Source organism: Oncorhynchus clarkii, chromosome 27 (assembly GCF_045791955.1).
Source record: "Oncorhynchus clarkii lewisi isolate Uvic-CL-2024 chromosome 27, UVic_Ocla_1.0, whole genome shotgun sequence".
NCBI lineage: Eukaryota > Metazoa > Chordata > Actinopteri > Salmoniformes > Salmonidae > Oncorhynchus > Oncorhynchus clarkii.
In genome coordinates this window covers 21,429,808-21,441,259 of record NC_092173.1, presented here as the reverse complement: position 1 = coordinate 21,441,259, position 11,452 = coordinate 21,429,808, and the positions used below count along the sequence as shown (strand labels likewise).

The window sequence follows — 11,452 nt, the reverse complement described above, 5'->3', positions numbered from 1 at the left end:
ATGGCGTTTGGGCGGGGTAAACACAGAGAAAAGTCCTCCATCTAGTGGATTAAACGCAAACACCCACACCACTACTAAACTGAAGTTGATCAATATGATCACATAGTATACATTATATTGACCAGATACTCAAGTGGCCACTCTAACAATGGAAATAAATAAAATGGAAGGCAGTCGGGAGGAGGCAAGATCAGGTGGGACGATTCTAGCCAATGAGAGTGCAGACGCGTGTGAACAACAGGCACAACTCCGATATAAAGTGTTTTTTCTCTAAATTGCCGGCATATTACGTGTCCTACTTATTTCAGTACAGTTGTAACAACCTAAGCATTACGAAACTTCTATTCGATCAAATAAGCCACACGTAGCAAATAATCCATGCAATGTTTGTTGCCCAAATTCAACATCCTCATGACCTCCATACAAAAACACCACCTGCGGGAGAAGAGAGATTTTGGGCCCATTATCCCTCTCGCTTCTTCTCTTCCTCTTTGATATGCTGCATAGCTGCTGTCAAACCAAGCACCCCGCACATTCAAAAAGAGAATATCACTTTGTTATTTTATCTTGTTGCAACACTAAATATTTTGGTTATTTTTGTATTTAACTAGGCAAGTCAGTTAAGAACACATTTTTGTTCAGAGGTAGAACGGCAGACTTTTACCTTGTCAGCTAAGGATATAGAAACCTTCTGATTACAAGCCCAATGCTCTAACCACTAGGCTACCTGCCGCCCTGTATACAACATTGTATTATTAAAAAGGCACAATTTGCTGTCGGGTACAGCGACAAAGGATTGCAGATAGAACTAACGATATCCCTAACAAGAAGGCTAGATCTGACACAGTGCGGTGAGGGGGTACTGGGGATGCTCATATGTGTACATGTCTGCCCTCCCCTACTGTATGTGCTATTATATAAAAGGAGGATCTTGAGAGTAAGACAGCATCCTGTCACAAGCAGTTGGCAGAGAAGTAACAACCTCAACAAGAAGACAATACTTTTGCAGACAAGAAACCAAAACAAGACCTCTTCTAGAATGGTATGGGAGACCGTTTATTTTTTACAATATTGCACTTTACCTGGAAAATGTATTTTGGCATGGGCGGTGATGTCCTAGTTTATGTTGTAAAGGTTTTTAGGCTGGCGTAAATGTATTTTTGCTACTTCCCTCCCTTACCCCATACCATCTTGACACAGGAAGCTGTGTCGTTCCATGATGCAACAAAAGCACTTCCTGGTCTCAATATGTCACTTTAAGATTTTGTTATGAGCTATGCGTTCATGGAATCTTGCACTTAAGATATCAAAACAAGTTGCTCTAAAACCTCTTTCTCTGGTTCCCTCCCTCCCTTCCTCTTTCTCTCTCCCCTGTCCCCATTCTCTCTCTCTCTCACTGAGTGAAATATGACAGAACTTTCAATGATGTAGCCTGACAGTAGCAATATGACCAACATATACAATTACAATGTGTCAAAACTTCCCACGGTTGATGAACTTGTTTCACATTTACATTCTAGTCAAGCTCTTTGGTTGTGTGCGAGGTGGATGAGAGTCTGAAAGAAAAACTGAAGAAGTTCAGATTTCGAAAAGAGACCAACAATGCAGCCATCTTGAGTGAGTAAGACTTAATCGAAAGCGTGTTCCAATTGTCCTGTTTCACCTAATTAAAAAAAACAAACATAATAAACCCAGAAACAGAAAAACATATGTTAAAGACTCAATATAGAATGATGATCCTATTCCCTCAGTGAAAATTGACATGGCAAAACAGCTTGTGATCCTGGAGGAAGAGTATGAGGCAAGTCACAATGTCTACCTGAGATGTTGAATATCCCATACTGAGTTAATAATTACTCAAATCCATCCACGCCTTTATCAATACCAGTTCAACTCAAAACATGCTCTCACATTTTAGGACATCTCCCTGGATGAACTGAGGAATGAACTTCCAGAGCGGCAGCCAAGATATCCTTTTGTAACATGTCAGAGTGATACAGCAGAAATCTATTAACCTCATATTCACCAGCACTGCCAGTGTTGAGTTGTATCATTGACCAGTGATTGGATCTCCTTGACAATATAGTGTACATTCATTGTTTACAGCTACAAATACATCCATACAGATGGCAGGGTGTCCTACCCGCTGTGTTTCATATTCTCAAGTCCAGTGGGTGAGTAAACCACCCTAATTCAGTGAACAGCCAATTAAGTGAAGAATTAGCATTACTGTACTGCAACATCCCTTTGAACAATAACTTTTTAAAGGTAGTAAAGGTTGATAATTGAAAGTAGAAATGAGATTCAGTGTTTATATGGAGATGAAAAAGGTTCAGTGGACAGACATCTGTAGCTTTATGCACCCTTATGCACCCTCCTCATCTCGACAGGGTGCAAGCCTGAGCAGCAAATGATGTACGCAGGAAGCAAGAACCAACTAGTCTCCGCAGCAGAGCTCACAAAGGTCAGGACTATTGTCCGTTTCGAGTATTGACTGATAATAATGATCTGAACATAAGTCCAACACTAAACTCACAAAATGGAGAAGTTATAATAGAACATGTTCAGAAAATAAGCATGTTAAGCCTGATCCTCCTACCCCTTTTTTCTCAATAGGTTTTTGAGACGCGAAACATAGATGACTTGTCTGAAGAGTGGCTGATAAACAAACTGTCTTTCTTTCGCTGAACAGTGTTCATGTTGGCAAAAGTGCAACATGAACTTCATTACCAGTTTGCAATAAATTGCTTTTATTGTCACTTGTGTTATTGCATTCTTATTCCTTAGCTATACTCAAACCATTACTACTAGTAGCCTGGTTGCCAGTTTCTGCTCTCTTAACAACTCCTCGTGGAATGGTCATGCCAATGAGTGAGAAGGAGTTGCTGATAGGCCAAACAGATCTAGGACCAGGCTACATTATTACTACATCAGAAGGAAAATGTTTCAAGGAATACAAGTTAATCTAAAAACAGGGGACTTTGGAGAGGGTAACTGTTAGCAGTATAAGAAGCATACAGGCATAAATGTTGTGAAGTCAGCTACTACCATTTATTTACAATGTCTAAATGTTAAGAAGTTTCCATCACAACTGAACTTATTCAGGTTCATTGTAATAGTTTGAGGGGGAAACAAGAAATGGGCAGAAAAATAAATGTTCTTTTGAAAACATTTTAAAAAACAACAACTTTTCCTTACAAAACTAGCTCACATTTTATTGGCTGCTCCAATTACATTTATAATGCATTGAATGCTCAAATGCTGAGGACAAAAAAAAACATTTAATAGATTTATGCACAAGAAAAGTCTACAGAATGATGTATTTTTTTTAGTTCTGCTTCACACCACTAAGTGCCTCATATTGAGTGAGACAAAAAAAATAAAAGAAACCCAGGCTTAAAAGAACAAACTAAATATGTTGTTGGTAGGAAATAATTGTATTCAATGAAGCATGTCCTGTACACAAAACTACTAAGATAGTGGCTCCAACTATATCTATGAGCAAAAGTCTGACATTTGAGTAACTGGCACTTACAAGTACCCAAAAGCCTTGTAGTAGTCTTTTAGAGATTGTGTCTCTCCTAAAAAAAAAGTAGCAGACCAACTCTCAACAGGAATGAGATGCTGGCCTCTGTAAAGACAGGGCTGTTCTGCGGGTGGGACTCGTGAGACTGGGCTGGCTGGAGCTCGGGGGTAAGGCATGGAGTGCCAGCGTTGTCACAGTAAGAAGGCCTCTTATTCACTGTCACTGCCATCGCTGGAATCTGAGGCCTGCTCACTGCCACTCCCGCTCTGGGCACGGCCACCCTCTGAGTGGTCACTACCGCTACTGTGGGCCGGAGACACGCTCCTACTCCTCTCCCTATGGCTCTCCTTCTCCTCCTCGCTCCCACTGCCCTCCTCCCCACTGCTCCGGGCTGCTCCATTCTTGGGCTCGTTATCATCGTTATCACTGTCGTCATCACTACCGAAGATCTCCACCTCATCCGCCAGCTTGACCTCCTCCTCGCCACTCTCACTGCCGCTACCACTGGCCTTCCTCCTCCGTTTCGCTCCCTCCTCGTCATCATTCTCAGCTCCACTCCGCTTCCCATCCTCATCCTCCCTGTCAGAGTCACTGTCAGAGTTGTCTGCCTCACTCTCGCTGCCTTTCTCCTTCTCATCACCTGGGGTGGAGACAAACAGATACAGACAATTAGTTCATATGGATCTAAGAAGCAGTCGTAAACAGAGACTCTTCAGACACAGTAGTAATCATTGGGGAGGACAGAGACTGACCAGAGTCCTGCAGTTTACCCAAGTCCATGTCCTCTTCTTCATCCTCTGGTTCATGGTTCTCCAGCTGAGCCTTACGCGCATCCTAATGGACAAAGACAGATGTTGTTATTACTCTAATTATTTCGATGTTTGCAAATGTACACTTTTCTGCTGATGTCCAGCACTACCTGTTCATCTCTATCAGCGTTGAGGTCCACGTATTAAGTAAACACAGTAGTTTCCACAGATTTAAAGTAATGCTCAGTGTAGAAAACAGAAGTAAAAACAGAAGTAAACCCCCCCAAAGGAGGGCCTGACTAGCAGTTTCACCTGTGCTTCCAGCTCCTTGTCGTTCATGTCTCTGTGCTTACACACCAGCACAGCGTTTGTAGTAGACTGGGCTCCAGCCTTAGCTCTCCTCTTACTCAGCCTCACTCTGCAATCCAGGACAACACAGTCAGAACAACAACCTTCACAGGTGGTGTCCTCAGGCCAAAACAAACTAACTAAACCCACCCTAGAAAATACAAATCTACCAGAATGCGATTCTCTCTTCCAAGAGAAACCCATGTCACCTCTTGTTACAGTAAACCCAACAGACCCCCACTTTGAGAACCCCCATTCCAGCCAGTGGTTACCTGGTCTCCAGCTCATTGTAGTAGACTCCATCTCCGTCTCTGAAGATAAAGAAGTAGTTCTCCTCATAGCCCTTGCTGGCTTTGTTCTTCACGTTCCAATTGTACTCCCTGGCTATCTTATAGTCATACCTAGAACACACAAAGAAACCATCCTCATCACATCTAGTTCAATGTTACAGTAAGTGTGTTTCAGAGATTCCAACACCATAAAGGTTCTGTACTTGGACAAGGTGAACCAAGTAGGTGTGAGGGAGTAGACAATGACAACGTGAAAACTATACCAATAATATTCAGTTAACATATCAGTAGAATTGTTGGTGTCCCGTCTACTCAAGTGTGTAAATGCTTGTTGGATGACTCACAGATCATCAGGCATGTAGTCCAGCTCCTCATCCACGTCTCTCTTGCGCTTGCGAATTGTTTCCTCATTGGGCAGGAAGTAGGCCACAAACTGGTTTCCTTCCTCATCCATCATACCTCTGCAGGTCACAACAATAAACAATTCAGAACATTATGTAAATTGTCATAGCGCAGGATGGTCACAGAAAATCACAGACACACACACACAATGTGGCAATGTTTTCTCCTCACCTAATCATGGCCTGTGACATCATCTCCACACCCTGGGGTGCTGACATGTCTTTAGGCGCAGGATCAGAGTCGAAGATTACCTGAGCACACGGGTTGATCCACATCTGGGGAGCAGAGAACAGAACATACAAATGCTTACTCTTTACCACAACACACTAGGGCAAGACAACAACAGTTAAACACATCCAGCTCGAAACAGATACAGGAACCAATGACTCCCCAGGAACAAAGACAATGGGCATAATCCAGATAGGTAGCCAAGACCAGTACAATGATACTGTGTGTCCGGATGAGTGCTATGGATGCTCACCTTGAAGTCAGGGAACACAGGCATCACCTCCACAGGAGTGACTCTGGGTTTACTGTAGTGCTGGGCAATCTGGGGGAAGAGGAGGAACACAGCGTGTGATGTACAGATACTAGGATCTTAATTTGATCACTTTTGTTGCTGAGAATTTTCCTGTTATATTATACAGCTACATTAACAGTGTACCACTTTTCATGTAGCCACATTTTGACCAGCTAATAGCCTATCCACCAATCAAGCAACATTATGGACTAAACATTAAAATCCTGTTGCTGCACAATTATTTTGCTGTGACAATTTAGGTACAAATAAGATCCGACATTAACTTTGTTTGTGATGGAATTAATCATATTAGAAGGAGCATACAATGAACTGTGTCATCTCTGTGTAGCTGGACATTGACTTTGAAGTTGTTACTGAAAGACCTATTTGGACTGAATATCGCACAGTAAATTGTGCAGAGCCAAACACGGGGCACTCTCACCGGTTTCTGTGCATCCTCAAAGGTCTTTTCAATAGCAGCAATCTGGCTGTCCCTATCCTTGTATATCTCCTCCTCTGTGAACTGCTGTTTGACAGACACACCGATCCTAAGGACAGAACACATAGGTCATAGAAGGGGTGGGACAAACAGAAAACATTACAAGATGGGAAGTGTGAATGCTGAATGTGGTGGTTAGCTAGCCTGTTAGGTCACACTTACTTGACTTCCACTTTCTCATTGGAGACACCATATCTGTTGAACTCTGTAGAGATGTACTCAGTTTTCCTCATCCACGGGACCACCTTGGCGTGCTGCTGAGATCTACAGGAAAACAAACAAAGAGCTCATAACACAGATTCCAAGTCATTCTTAACATTTTAGTTGAATTTTGTCACACAGATACTGTATTGACTGGTACACAGTCTGTATCCAAACCTTTTCGAGCTGGATGGAGCTGTGATGTCTTCCTCCAATAACTTCTCATCAGCTGGATCAAGAAGAACTAGAAAAATAAGGATGGGACGATTCCAATTCAGTACTACACAAGCTTCAAGTAACCACCACAAAAATATACTGACTGTGTGGTATAACTGTGTATGTCGTTCAGAAACGTACTGCTGGGGTCGACACGGTAGGTGTCTGGGTTAATGAGGTCGATGGTGACACCAAGGTCAGGCTCAGTCAGCAGCTCATGTTTGTGTTGCTTCTCTAACGATGTAGCCTTGTACTGCACAAACCTGTCAACACCAGACAGAGCAACATCCAGTCACATCAGAGTCAGCGGCAGATCGGTATTTATGTGAGAAGGCTTAGAAAAGAAAAGCTGCACACTGTGGTTCCAACAACAATACATTTAATATACATAGCAACATCGGGACTGACCTTTATAGCAGAAGGAACTTGGTAGGAACAAGGGTGTTTACCTGTGCTGGTCAAATGGATATGTGATGAATTTGGGATCAAATGGGATGTCAGGCAGGCTATTGCAGTACTTTACCCGACAGACCACGCCAGACCTGGGAGAATGGTTGGGACAAACATGGAAGCACAAATTTAAAAAAAATGTACAGAGAAGAAGTAGTCATCATCATGTTCTATCAACCACTGATGCCACATATCCTCATAACCACCTAATGGTCATATGGGTTTTGATCTGTCAATGACGGGGCAGGTGGCAGGCAGGCAGCCTAGAGGTTAGAGCAGTAACCGAAAGGTTGCTGGATCGAATCCCCAAGCTGACAAGGTAAAAATCTGTCGTTCTGCCCCTGAACAAGGCAGTTAACCCACTGTTCCCCGGTAGGCAGTCATTGCAAATAAGAATTTGTTCTTAACTGACTTGCCTAGTTAAATAAAGGTTAAAAGAATAGAGATCTCCAACCCTATTTGCATTTTTTAAAAACACTTATTGAATTGTAACTGATTCTGTTTTGTTGAAACATCAAACTGCAAGCATACCTCTCTGGAACAGTTCTGTGTGATGAACTCCTAGACATGTTGATAGAAAAAGCAAGTGTTGTTAGCTACACACTGAGCTGAGACTGAATAAATAGGAAGTAACACAGCCCCCATTTCAATAGTAACAGTCAGAACATATGTAAATTATGATGTTCGCTAACTAGCCATGCCGTCAGTAGCTAGTTTGCGGCAAAGCAAATACATCGGAGAAAATATTTACCTGTGACCGTCTGAGTCTCGCTGGGCTTGTGTCTGTATAGTTGGAGCCATTCTCTTAAAATAATGATCACGACTGGAAACACAGCTTCACGTAAATTCAAACAACCGATCAAGTAACTCCTTACTAAAACACTTTACCTGAAAGAATAAGAACCTCCGTTGACTACCTAGCTATTTACTCCAAAGTAGTCAGAGCTTGCGCTCTTTTTGCTTTTCTGTCTTGGCTGGCGGCATCTTACTACTAGTAGGACCCCTAATATTTTCATGGGTAGCTTCGGAGCGGCCTGAATGTAATTGCGTAGCAAATCTACCGTCATGTATTTGCTATATATCGTATGTGGATTTGTGGTAGGCAGTTGTACCTTAAACCGGTCAGTATCAATTTAAACGATTCTACGTCGGAAAGCAAGCTACAAAAATAAAATATCATCGCCCTCTACTGTATTGGAATATAAAATGGAGAAATTACATACTGACAACCAATCTGTAGCATAAAACTGTTTGAAATAGAAGTGCAACAAGCTTGGAAAATGCTAGAATTTATTCTGTCTTCGGATGCAAAGAAATAAAAACAAACGTACCATTGATGTCACTTTCCTAAACAAGAAGTCGACATTAAAGACAATACTTGTTTTAGGCTATGCCTGACATTACAGAAGGACAATCGTTCAATTAAGACAATTGACATGTTATGAACAGGTACAAATCGAAATGTGGAATTAATCTATGGATTCTAATAATTTTCCTCATTTGCTATTAGAGCATTCATTACATTTTTATTGAGGTGTGAGCTTTACAACAGCAACAAAAAACAAGGAAACCCAGATCTATGGTCTTCATCAAAAAAGCTACATTCAACATTTTAGTTTGAGCGCAAATTTCAAAACTTGCAAAATACTGATGAGTGCAAATTATATTTTCATAATGTTGTAACAGTTCCAAGAGTAAAGCTTTTCATTAAATGTGTGTGTCATGTCAATAATGTTAGTGTTCTACATCACAAAACAATCCAGTGACACTGTCATGTAAGTGCCCAGACTGAAGCGGATTATGTATATAGACAGATTTGTGAAAACAAACAAACGTGTACAACCATGATAATGTGCAAGTCTGCCGAAATCCACAAAAATGACATTGACTAAGGACTAAATCACAGTTAAAAAACTTTTTTCAAAGCATCTGCCAAGTGTTGTTCACATTTTTTGACCTATATCACATATTAACACAGACAATAGAAATAGAACATGTGTATGATGGTTCATGCTTTGGTGGGGAACACTTAGCAGCCTTACTATGCATCATTTCCAGTTACTGCAGGACCCCCTCCCTGGTTCTTCCTGCCAAGCTGCAGGAAGCTAGCTCTACCCATATCCAACAACAATCCAACTGCATTCAATGCAGTTTGTTCATGTTGACAAAGACCATGCGCTATATCTAAGAGGGAACCAGTAGCAGGGAGGTAGAAAACGACTACTTGTTCTCATTATTTTATAGGAGTGGCTCAAACATACAGCTCCCAACATTTTATATCTGGAGAGATCCATCCAACAATCCATGATGTGCTGTTCCTCATATTCTTTCCCTATCTCAGGTCTGCATCTGTCCAGAGGGATCCACTCTGTGGAAAGAGAACAATGGAGACTTTATTCATGAAAGTGTCAAAAAACTTGACCAGATCATGCCTATTCACTTGTCAGTATCTGTAAACACATTCTTGTGACATGCTACATGGTAATAACTATTAACAACGGTATAGTTTCCCATTTTAGATACAAGTTATAGTACTGCATTTAATCTGATCACATCTAAGAACAGATAGAAATCAAAATTAGGACTCACCTGCTCAACATGTACAGCATTTGGCCAGGGTCATCTGCAAATACCCTGAAGTAACACAATGAGAAAGGAAGGTCTGTTTGATACTTCATCTGGATATTTGTAAGACGATTGAAAATCAGCAAGTTGCCTGTGTGTAAAATATGATTAGATACTCATACCCATCTCCCCAGTGATAAAATGCCTGGTCCTGGTAGAAAATACATAGGAATAGCCACACGCTTATGGTCTCCACCCAAAATATTACAAAAAGGAACCATAGTGAGGAGACAAGCAGCTCACACACCATCCTGGGGCTTCTACATTGAGACAGAGCAGAGAGGAGAGTTAAACCATAGGGGAACATACCAACACTACAGTCCTATGCAGACAAATAGGTAAGGTACTGGTGGCAGCAACATGAGAACTGCTAGTCCTGAAGAAAGATAACAATATTAAGCAATGCCAATTTTAGATCTGGATTGCAAACACGGTTTGTTTTTTGGTTGAAAGCAAGGACATTTCAGGGATTATCAACACTAGCACATTAACTCAAGCCCATACCAAACAAGCAGTACGTTGGTCTTTGCAAACTAGCAGATGTCCTAGCTAAGTAGGGAGGAACGTTGATCAGCTGTGTTCAGTGAGAGGGTAGCTAGCTGCTAGCTAACTCAATCTTGGTGACATGCATCATTGCCAGCTAACAAAAAATATTGGAAATAAAGTATCTTACCTTTAATCGTGATGGGAGCAGAGTTAATGGTATCCAAGTCCGTGAATATCAATAACATTCATGGAGGCAAGATGTTTAGCTAAACTTGGTTGGTCTAGCTAGCTAACGTTAGCTATACGCAATGCTACATACAGCTAGATAGCAATTAGCACCAGCTAACTGAGGTTTTGTATTGTTGGCAAGCTAGAACACTTAGCTAGCTTGCTTAATAACTTATTTGGGAAGTTAATATCATTTTACTTGATCAAATATAACATTGCATCGCTATTTAGCCAGCTAACATGCATGTTTTCAATGTTCACGGGCAGCTTTGCCTGCATGCACCAGCAAAGTTACTGCGTTACCAGTGAGTTATTTCCGGTGTTGTGCCGAAAAGCCCCCCCTCGCGTTTTAGGCAGCGTTTCATGTATTTTTTTTTATGACGGTTTGATCGCGGGGAGGCACTAGTAATGTCTGCAGTTTTCGGTTTGGCTATTTGTTTCAAGTGTATTAGTCTATAAATAAATCTCTTTGCCAAAATTCGTCTTATTCGACGAGTAGTTCTGAAATGTTTATTGCTTGCCTACAAACTGATTTGTTGGAAAGGTGGCATCCTATGATGGTGCTACGTTTAAAGTTACGGCGTTATTCAATAAGGCCATTCTACTGCCAATGTTTGTCTATGGAGATTGCATGGCGGTGTGGTCAATTTTATACACCTGTCAGCAACGGGTGTGGCTGAAATAACCAAATCCACTCATTTGAAGGTGTCCACATACCTTTGTATATATAGTGTATATATATATATAATATATAAATTCAAAAATTATGGAATTAAAATGCAATGTCTGTTGGCACTGAAATTGTGCCATACATATTCCAAATTTGGCAAATGACAGTACAGGTAGTGGAATGTAATAACTGAACAAAGAATGGCAACCAGGCTCAATGATTCTGTACAAAGTGAACATTTT

General features: G+C 41.2%; 2 protein-coding genes and 1 long non-coding RNA gene across 4 annotated transcripts; 1 reads left to right on the top strand and 2 right to left on the bottom strand.

Moving 5' to 3' along the window:
* The first annotated feature begins 868 nt into the window (after positions 1-868).
* Positions 869-2,759, top strand: LOC139386031 (glia maturation factor gamma-like). Its single transcript, XM_071131427.1, has 7 exons — positions 869-1,042; positions 1,521-1,617; positions 1,752-1,801; positions 1,919-1,968; positions 2,092-2,174; positions 2,391-2,464; positions 2,617-2,759. The coding sequence occupies exons 1-7, from the start codon at positions 869-871 to the stop codon at positions 2,686-2,688; spliced, it is 600 nt and encodes a 199-aa protein (XP_070987528.1). The 3' UTR covers positions 2,689-2,759.
* Positions 2,760-3,027: 268 nt separating this feature from the next.
* Positions 3,028-8,290, bottom strand: LOC139386030 (RNA polymerase II-associated factor 1 homolog). Of its 2 annotated transcripts, none has more exons than XM_071131425.1 (14): positions 7,953-8,290; positions 7,733-7,762; positions 7,201-7,293; positions 6,893-7,014; positions 6,713-6,779; positions 6,497-6,598; positions 6,278-6,383; positions 5,797-5,865; positions 5,487-5,590; positions 5,258-5,374; positions 4,896-5,024; positions 4,588-4,693; positions 4,279-4,360; positions 3,028-4,166 (listed from the first exon to the last, which is right to left on the bottom strand). In XM_071131425.1, exons 1-14 carry the CDS (start codon positions 8,000-8,002, stop codon positions 3,736-3,738), a joined length of 1,608 nt encoding a protein of 535 aa, XP_070987526.1. In that variant the 5' UTR covers positions 8,003-8,290; the 3' UTR covers positions 3,028-3,735. The 2 variants fall into 2 exon arrangements, with proteins under 2 accessions (XP_070987526.1, XP_070987527.1); XM_071131426.1 differs by having other exon boundaries at positions 3,492-4,166; positions 4,297-4,360; positions 7,953-8,191.
* Positions 8,291-8,474: 184 nt separating this feature from the next.
* LOC139386245 (uncharacterized) lies at positions 8,475-10,866 on the bottom strand. The gene is made up of 4 exons (XR_011629020.1): positions 10,500-10,866; positions 9,949-10,086; positions 9,791-9,835; positions 8,475-9,569 (listed from the first exon to the last, which is right to left on the bottom strand). It is a non-coding gene; the product is annotated as an uncharacterized lncRNA (long non-coding RNA).
* Positions 10,867-11,452: the final 586 nt, after the last annotated feature.

Bases quoted from the DNA above. Each gene is read 5' to 3' on its own strand.
- LOC139386030 (XM_071131425.1), bottom strand. From the start codon at position 8,002: ATGGCTCCAACTATACAGACACAAGCCCAGCGAGACTCAGACGGTCAC. The intron at 6,599-6,712 runs GTTTGGATACAG...GTTTTCCTGTAG, and splicing joins GCTCCATCCAGCTCGAAAAG to ATCTCAGCAGCACGCCAAGG. The intron at 5,375-5,486 runs GTGAGGAGAAAA...TGTGACCTGCAG, and splicing joins ATGTCACAGGCCATGATTAG to AGGTATGATGGATGAGGAAG.
- LOC139386031 (XM_071131427.1), top strand. From the start codon at position 869: ATGCTCATATGTGTACATGTCTGCCCTCCCCTACTGTATGTGCTATTA. The intron at 1,043-1,520 runs GTATGGGAGACC...TTTACATTCTAG, and splicing joins ACAAGACCTCTTCTAGAATG to TCAAGCTCTTTGGTTGTGTG. The intron at 1,969-2,091 runs ATATCCTTTTGT...AATATAGTGTAC, and splicing joins CTTCCAGAGCGGCAGCCAAG to ATTCATTGTTTACAGCTACA.